Consider the following 9,644-nt stretch of genomic DNA (forward strand, 5'->3'; position numbering starts at 1 on the left):
CTTTTATATTAGAGCTGTTATCTAAACTTTATGAACAAAGGAATGTGATCTGGATATCTTCAGATAGAAGATATATTATATAACCACAATTCAAGTGGGATGGGGGGAAGCCTTGAGAAGCCCACTGTTATTAATATAGTTATAGTTATTAATTATAGTATTATTTGAGGTGACAACAGGTGAGGTCATAAAAGCAAATAAAAACCATATGCGGCCCATCAACCAAATGTCTGCAGAGTAAATAAAATGTGACAAACACCACACAGTAAGACAGTGACTGCTTATCAATTTACCTGGGACTGAGACAAGTTTCTGCAGCTCTGTCTTCAGCCTTGTGATTTCTTTGCAGAGCTGGATGTCATCCATCCTGTAAAACAAACCAACTGTGAACAGGTGTTTTGCAGAAAATCAGCAGTGTAAAAAAAAGTATAAACTAGACTTCCAAATCAGCTTATTTAAAGAATATATTGACTGAAATAACTAGTTATCTCTTCAAGGAGCTTTAAAAAATAGAATACAAAGCAATTTCCTTCCTGACTTTACTTACAAGCATCAATGTAAAATTGTACAACTGGACACTGACTTTGGGCTCTGACGACAGCGAGGTCTGTGAGTTTATTAGCTGAAATAACACTGCCACGCTGCCCTTTGTGAATGAATCACACCTGACTGTATCAGATCTAATTTCCGTCTGACACTGGTGCAGATTTGAAAACATTAGGGGTCGTTCTCTCGAGTGTTTGTGTGTGTCCGTGGGCAGCTATTACAGTGATGGCAAAAAGAGGAAAATGACTGTGATATAAATATGAACTTGTGGTTTAATAAAATAGGTTTCAGCGTACTTAGGAAGTATACAGTATATTCAGGATGACTCAGATGCTGCCACTCAGGAGTGTTAATTCAAAATGTATTTGCATGAGAGTAGTCTTATTTATTTTGCTTAAATTATGGTGCCGTATCAACTACCTAAAGCAGGATCTCAGTAGAAAAACAAGAGTCTACAGCTCTGTGCAGACTCTGTGCAGCAAGCATATACGGGACATTTTTTGGGAGGAAGAGGAGGCGCTGAATACCGCTCGCCTTTCAAGAGTGTAGGAGAAACTATGGTAACTCGTAAAAACGTAAAACGCCCTATCAAACGGCTCATTCTAAAGTAAACATAACAATTCTCATTTCCAGGTGATTAGACACTAATGAAAACATACCTATGAATACTATATTCCATTTCTGCCAATAGATCCTCTTAAATGGACCTTTAATGAGACAACCGGTTATAACCTTTCATATACAACCTCACCAGTACAGAAATGTCAAAGTAATTTGTTTTCATATGATACAGTTTTGTTGTTTTACCAAGTCTGCCCGCAGTGGCTGAGCTTCAGTTGCCGTCTATGTTGCCGTTGATATAATACATGTCAACACATGCAGGCCCGTGGAGATGAGAAGGAAAACAATCTCTTATTGGGAGTGGGATTGAGCATCACTTTTCACCCTCTGGATGCGGGGGATTATGGATGGAAGTGGAAACATGATGCGAAACTGATGCATTACATCATGAACCACAACACTTATCAGAGTGGTAATTTTGAAGGCTCGCACAGCAAAACAAAACACTGAGCAAAAGTCGTTATTGTCCGTTTCTCTGATTCATCATATGGACACATTATGCAGCACTGGTTGCTGTTCTTAGTCCCCGCTCCCCCAACACCATCCTCATATGTCAAAAATAATGAGGAATTCAAGGTCTCGGCAGAAAAAGAGTGAAATAGTTAAAAGCAAGGATGAGAGAGAAAGGAGAAAAGGGCATCTTTTGAGATCTGAAAAAAAAGGCGGATGTGTGTGTGTGTGCTGGTAGTCTGCTTAGACCTTACATAGCACTGCTGTTTTCTTCACACATTTTTTGCCATCATGCACATGGCTGCTCCCAGTGTTGGCTGACAGCCATCTCTTATTCCTGAGGGGCTGTTAAAAGTATCTGTGTATACAGCAGAGCTTTACTGTATGTGTGGGTGCAGTTGCCCAAACAGTGGAACGTCACATGATAGGTGAAAAGCAGGTATTATCCTCCTGGGACTAATGTCATCATGTCATCACTGTGTCAGTATCCAAACCAAAAACAACCAAATAAGGCAGTATTTACAGTAAAATCTCCGTTCTGTCTTTGTGTCTGCGTTTGAGATGTGTTTAAATGTAGTGAACATGAGAGGTGCTGTTGAAGAAGCAGATCTCACATGTATCTCAGCTCTGATTCTCTCCGTACGAGGATGTCTCTTATCCGCTCAATTTTGCACAACTCTCCTTCAATTTCCTCGATCGTAATTGTGGAGTCAGCCATCGAAATGACGTCGTCTGCTGAAAGACAGACGAGACCAAAACACAGTTATTTGCTTGTTTATTGCTTTATAATGAGATTGTTTTTACAGACACACTTTTTTAGATTCAAAGACTTTATCTTTGACGTACCTTCTGTAAACTACCAGCAACAACAAAAAATACAGAGAAAATCCAAGAGCAATATATGTTGCACAGCAACGTTATTGTAGTTAAAACTAAAGCTAAAACTGTTTTTAATGTTGTAACAATATTTATTCTGCCCTCTTGGCCAGGTCACTCTTGAAAAGGAGATTTTAGTATCTATGAATCAGGATATATATATATAAAAGTAAAAATATCTTTAGATAAACTGTTTGGTCGAATTTGTCCACATTTGGAGCCATTGGTATGTATGTTTAATGAGACTGGGGTGTCTACATGAATGTGAGTCAGTGTGTTTATATTGTAATACCTTATCTGAACTTCTTAAATCTTGCCTGTGACAAATACCCCCCATATAAAAAACAAAAACAAAAATAATACTTAAAATAATAAAAAACTAAACTAAAAGTAAATACTTTTTTAAACAATAAAAACTATAATAGAATTAACAAACCCAGTCTGGAAACTAACTGGAAAAAAACTAAATACAAATTAAAACGGATGAAAAAAATACAAAAACTATAATAACTCTGGTGAGCAGACCCTAACTAGACATCTATGGTTGATTTAAGGTGCCTAGCAATTCCTCCTATCACATCATGTTACTGATACTGCTCATCGAGAACTGCCACTTTAACAATAAGCAGTTATCAGCTAATAGTTCTGTAATATTTCAAAGTAAATCCATCAAAATGCTGCAATTCAGTCGACTTCTCACTCAAATTGGGATTATCCTCGGCAGAGCAGAGGGAAATTATGAAGCGTGAACAGCCTTCACAATGAATTCATGATGGCTTGTGAGAAGGGACGTTCACAGGCTAAACATGGACTGTGTCTATAATAAACTGTTACAGCAGACATTTTGACGTTTATCTGCAGGGAGAGCACAGGTGTAAAGTGATTGGTGGAGGTTTAAAACAAACTGAAACTCGATTTAAGGGATCAAATTAAAACTAGTTGAATTCTATAGTGTTATTATATATCTTTCCATTGCGCCTTAAGTGTACAATTGCTTTCATGCAGTAATTTATTGCACTCCTAATGTCCAATAAACTACCTGTCTTGGTTATTCAGGCTCTCAAGAGACTCTTGAGACAGATAAAGGAAAACTTAAATTTCATCTACCTAAAAATCCAAAAGCAAACACAAAAAGCACTCTAAATTATGAATTAAACAGTCAAATTTACAATGATCATTGTTCAGCTCCATTAATACTGCCCTAGATCAAATTCACCATCCTGTTATGATCTGATCTGAGCTCTAGACTGTGGATACCCCCCAGTAATTCTTAGAGCATCACTGAATAACGGCCCCCGCCCTCCCAGCCTCGCACTCCTCACTAGGAGCGATGAGTCATCCAGCAGAGCCTGAATTGGCTTTTAATTACCCGACCTCGTGTGAAACGACATTACAATCATACACACTGAATCGCTGGGGATATCAGGGCTGCACAAACACACAACCTCCCAAAACACACTGGTGATTCCACAACTTTATTCATTTGTATGTGTATTACCACATGTATGCACACACATTAATTATCAACTGGTGTCTTGGTGTTTTATTGTGAAAACAGCCTGCATGCGTTCCTCCTTTTGTTTGCATTATTCTGCTCCAAGCCCTCCGACAGTGTCAGAATGATTATTTTCCTCTCACACTATCACTTCCAATTTTGGTTTTCTCCTTTTATTTCTTAAAGCCTGCATATCGTTTCCATACAATACAGCTGTAGTAATACTGCCACACCCTTAAGTCACTGTTAAAGTCAACTATGTGATCCGTGTTGTATATAATAGAAAGTATTAAAATAAATGTGTGCCTGTTTGTGTCTTTGTAATAAATATTGTATACATGATATTACAACAGGAGGGGAAAAAGCTTGTACAGTGGGAATAGCAGAGAACCAAGAACTGAGCCTTGAGGAATGCCAAAAATAAAATCTCACAATCAAGCTAAAGATAGTAGCGTATTTTCCTAGGAATTTACCTGGAAAGAACCATGTAATTTGCTCCAATAGGGAAAACATAGGTATATTGTAAAAAAACCAAAAACAAACCCAAACCCCCTAAAACAAGTTAATAAAAACTTAATTTATTACTGAATGCATGTTCAGCTGACCTGTTCTGCACTAAAATTAAGACACTCCGCATCAATGAATTCATTGAAACTGCAGCTAAAATGAGTTGTTGATGAACTAAGTTGTCTGAAGTTATTTGAAAGTATACTACTGATAATCGATTAATCATTTCATTTTTCAAGCAAACATAGTCTAGTTCCAGCTTCCCAAATGTGAGAATAAGTTGCTTTTCTTCATCTGATGTGACATTAAACTGAATATCTGTATATGTTGGACTGTTTTTGGGTGTAAGGACATTGTAACATACATCTTTCACTATTTCCTGCCATTTTATAGACAGGTAGTTGCAGCCCTGATTGCATAAATTAAAAAGACCAACTGAACACTGTAGATTTTTATATAATTATCAACAAATTTCAGGGAACTTCTTGAAAAACTTAATGAAAAAATTAAAGTGGAAGCCATTGTGAGGATTGTTACGATTGTATGAAAACAAAATTCAGACCATGGATACATGTAGGAAAAAAGTATGGCCTTTAAATTAATAATAATATTCCCAGAAAACATAAATAAACTGTTAAATTAATAAAAACAAGCTTTACCTCCACAACATACTACAATCACTGGGGTTTATAAATCCAAGCCCCACCACTGACGCCCTTCAGGATTTGTAAAATCCTGTCTACGGCCCTGCTGACAGATAAACTTTAACACGCTCACAGTGAGGATCTGCAGGGACCCGAAGCTTTAATTCTCTCATCTGAAAGTTGGTGCATCAGCTTCTGTTACGGAGTACTCCATAAAAAAACACTGTCCAAGCATGCACATCCAGTTCAGTTTTAAACACAAAACGTGTGCGGTGGACGCTTCGCAAAACTCACTTGATTTCTCCGTCTCTCTGTCCACCTGCGTCTCCTCCAAAGAGCCGTACTGTTTAGAGGATTTCCTCTCTTTCTCCATATTCTCCAAAGACGGTCAGACACTCTGCGCAGAAAATGTGAAATAAATATTTGTGCAGCCTGAAAAAAAAAAACCGACCGAGTCCATGCAGCACTGGCCTGACGTGTGAGGGGATATAAGGAGGAGAGCTGCCAACAGAAGCTGAACCTGGATGTCAGCACGGAGGAGCTGATCTGTGCTGAGAGGCGCCACCTGCTGACAGATAGGACACACAGCAACAGCCCGAAGGATAACTGCAGCATTAATGTTGCATTTGACTGTTTTAAGGTTGAGCTCATTTTAATCACTTTATTTACTGTTTGTTTTACAGCAATGCATCATATTCTATAAGAACTTTATATGTTTGTAGTGTCACTGTCCTTTAAGCACCATGCATCTCTGAAAAGCTTCATAAGATAATAAAAACAACCCTGACTTCCAGCTTTGTGACAATGAGTTTTAAATAGTTTATTTAGCTTAGGAGACCTTTCCTGAACTCTTAAAGGAACACTTAATCATTCAGTTGATAACAAATTTGGGGATACATGGTTTAAGGGTATAAAAAACAACTAAAGCTTTTAAATAAAAAGTATAAAATGGAAAGGAGCTGCCACTGTGCCGTGGGTAGCAGTGTCCCACACCCTGGTACATACTGAGTCCACTGGGTGTAAAAAGCAGAGGGAGATCCGTGTCTTTAGATCACTTGGATCTAAAACAAACATTTATTTTGGCGGCTGGTATCATATGGAATGTAAGTGTCAGCATAAATATTTTTATTTATTGCAAATACTCAAGAAGAGCTGATGCTGGAGTCATGCATCAGGTGCTTCGACAATACAAAGGGGTTCATTCTGTTAGCGTGGTTAGATTACTCTTCACAGTACTCAGGTAACATATACATACATGAACTTTCTGCACAAAAGAAAGTCAGGGAGCCTTTTATATCAGCATTCATTTGATATTGATAGTGCATAAACACGTGTCAAAACTTGTTTCCTAATAGGTCAAAATGGCCCATTTGACATGAGGTATGTTCAGCAGACTCCCTTTGAAACATGGGTTAGACAAACACAGTTGCTTCCTGATGTTCCGCATGCATCAGCTCACAACTGCACAACACAGGGCTCATATCGAATCATTTTATCAGCTCACACAGTCTGGAGTCCGAGTGAGGCCGCAGACACAGTGAATGGCAAAAAAGTCATTGCAGTGACTTTAGCAGAAGATAAACAAACTGGGTGTGGTGGTTGCCAGTCTAGTTCAGCCTCACCTTGTGCACACGTCTTGTGTTTACATTCCTAGTAAGAAGCTCCGGTGTTTCTATTGTCATGATGCATACAGTAAGCTGCTGAACTCGCCTGGTGGTACAGAGTCCTTCTTCTGCCCACCCATAATCTTGCTCCTTTGTTTGCTTTATAAAGCAATGATTGCTTATGCAAATGTGTTTTGTAAAGGCTCAGGTGGCTCGGAGATGAAGTCCATCAGTGCAGCCGACACTTTAACTGCAGACTGATAAAATGGCAAGACAGCTGGAATGCCACAACACTGAATTCTTTAATTAAACTTGAAGGAAATCAGCGATCCCACTCTGGAGTATGCTACTTGATGATAAAGAGTGACATGTCTGTACCTGAGAGTTGAAACCTGGTGGGGAATGATAATTCTTATTTCCATATTGATAGAAATGATTCTATGATTTGATTTTGTGAAGGTACGTCCCTTCTATCTAGGGACTATCTCTCTGCTCTCTTTTAGTGCTTTATCCTCCGTCCATTGTTGTTATTGCCTCTGTCTTCTTCCATGGCTTTATCAAGCCAGTCTCTCTCCTGTTCAGACTCAGAGTCACTGGCTTCACTTGCATCAGCCGCCAAAAGGCGAGAATAGTTAATCCTGCGCTGGCGAGGGGCTTTCCACTGGAGCAGAGGCAGACACACACACCACAGCAAAAGACCCACTGCCGCTCCTCTGAACAGCCACGTCAGCCCGAACCTCTGCACCACAAACCCACCTGCAACGCTCCCCAACGCGCTCCCCAGGCGCAGAGAAAGCGCACTGTAGATCCTCCTCACACTCCTCTCAGCCCCCGGTGTGGCGACATCCTCACACTGGACCTTCACAGCCCACCAGAGGGCCCCACTGCTAAAACAGCTCAATACCTGAGCAGGCAGCGCAGCCCACGGCCCCCAGAGGAAGGAGTAATAGAAGCACTGAAACCCGAGACTCGCGGCCCCCACAGCGAGCACCCTTCCCGGGCTGAGGAGCTTGGACACTCGGCCAGCCAGCAGAGGGAAGGCAGCCTGCGAGAGCAGAGCGAGGGCTAGAGACAGACCCATGTGCAGCTCGGTGCTCCCGAGATCCTGCATCTGCCACAGGAGGAAGTTATCCACGGCGGACCCTGCCACCCCGACCGACAGGGTCGTGACTGCGCAGAGCAGAGCGCGGGGTGAGCCACGCACCAGCTGCATGGCTTTGAGGAGCCCGTTGGCCCTGTCTCGCTTCTTATTCAGGTAGAGAGGGAGGTAGGTGGCCGCAGGCAGGGCCAGAGCGGCCACGCCGGCGTAGCAGTAGAAATGCACCGCGCTCCGGGAGGTGTGCCCGGCTATGACACAGCTCAACTGGCTCACCAGCAACCCCGCTCCTCCGACCCCGCACGCTGCTCCGAGCAAACCCCACACCCTGGTGCTGCTGTAGCGGTCCGAAGCGTCTGCGTAGTCTAGATATTCGTACAGCCCGTCGTCTGCGGCCCACTCCAGAGGGGCTGACGAAGACTCCCACACCGACACAGTGATGAGTATCAAGAAGAAGAGCTGGTGCAGAGGGTCCATCACCTTCAGGCTGCCCAGAAAGTCAAAGTTGCCCTCCCTGTCATCCTCCTCTGTTGTCTTTTCTCCGTGCTGTTCTCCTGACTCTGATTTGGACTCGGACCTCTTGTGTCTCAGTGGAGCCGCCGCAGAGCTGGTGGGCCGGTGTACGACGGAACCACTGATCTTTGGTTCCCCCGCACTCTTGTTGACTGTGTTCTCTTGTGACGGCGGAGGGTGCGATTTCTCTCCATCAGGCTGATGAAGTGACGTTTTGCTCGTCACAACGGGAGCAGATTCAGTGTCAGGAAGTGTCTCTGTAGGCAAAGTGACGCCAGACTGGGAAACAAGAGCTGTGTTGATTTTAGGTTGAGTCGTAGGGGACAATATGGACGGTCCGACGCTGCTCGTGAGCAGGTTACCACCCACATTTGGGGTTGGGCCGCTGCTCAGATCAGACGCGTTGCAGGCGCCGGTCTGTGTGTTCACATCTGTAGTTGGGATGAGCAGAAGAACCAGAGCGACCGCCGCCGAACACACCAGAGAGCCGTTTATCACCACTCGCCTCTTGTCGTAGTGTTTGGAGAGCGCGCCCGCGACGGGGCTCCAGACCACCGATATGAGATGTTTAGTTCCCATGACGATGCCCGTCATCGCTGGAGTCAGACCCAGCTGTCTGAAGTACAGGGTGAGGAAGGGGAGCAGGCAGGCTCTGGAACAGGAGCACAGGAAGTTAAAGGTGCCGGCCAGCGCGAGGGCGCGCCTGACGTCGATCTGCTTGTTCCTCTTCATGACTGCGAGCAGGTCACGCTCTCTCCTCACATGGAGCACCTAGATGGAACATGATACATTAACACACAGCACAACAGGCTGATCAGTACTCCTATTCTCAAATCATATTTGGTAACTTATTGATAGTTTATAAACCATGGCGTTTGTTTGCAATTCAAGGTTTAATAGCTACGATTAGTTTCATCATCAAGTAAAGTGTGTTGGTATTTATTTAACAATTAAGAGCATAAATGTTAAAAAAAAATGTGAAAAAAGGCCCCCGGAGCTTCCCAGCATTGAATGTCTCTTTGTTTGACCAGAACCAAAAGATACGCAAATTACAGTGATGTATGATCATTTTTTAGAGGAAGCAAAGAATATGTGGCACTTTATCTACTGTTTGTGCTTGAAAAACCATTTGATTATCAAAGCAGATGCAAGTTATTATTTTTCTGTCAATCAACTAACTGTTTCAGGTCCAGTTCTTGACTTTTTAAATGCACTTTAAAAAGTGAAAGCAATGAACAGAGCCTGGTGACACAGCAGTTCCTCCTTGTTCAGTATATATAATGATAAACTCA

The 9,644-nt window shown here is 42.3% G+C and overlaps 2 protein-coding genes across 2 annotated transcripts in view; both read right to left on the reverse strand.

The window, feature by feature from the left end:
- Positions 1-5,674, reverse strand: part of zgc:171844 (uncharacterized protein LOC100151763 homolog) — a gene marked incomplete in the record, with an annotated part of 6,819 nt that extends 1,145 nt beyond the window's left edge. The window contains 2 exon segments of the mRNA XM_035654408.1: positions 2,232-2,352; positions 5,434-5,674. Coding sequence (XP_035510301.1) covers positions 2,232-2,352; positions 5,434-5,512 — 200 coding nt within the window.
- Positions 5,675-5,820: 146 nt separating this feature from the next.
- The window catches only part of mfsd6l (major facilitator superfamily domain containing 6-like), a gene marked incomplete at its 3' end in the record, with an annotated part of 4,835 nt that continues 1,011 nt past the window's right edge, over positions 5,821-9,644 (reverse strand). The window contains 1 exon segment of the mRNA XM_035654409.1: positions 5,821-9,123. Within this exon segment, the coding sequence (XP_035510302.1) occupies positions 7,243-9,084 (1,842 nt within the window). The 5' untranslated portion in view covers positions 9,085-9,123.

Source organism: Morone saxatilis, unplaced genomic scaffold (genome assembly GCF_004916995.1).
Source record: "Morone saxatilis isolate NCDOM2014 unplaced genomic scaffold, NCSU_SB_2.0 Contig14, whole genome shotgun sequence".
Taxonomy (NCBI): Eukaryota; Metazoa; Chordata; class Actinopteri; family Moronidae; genus Morone; species Morone saxatilis.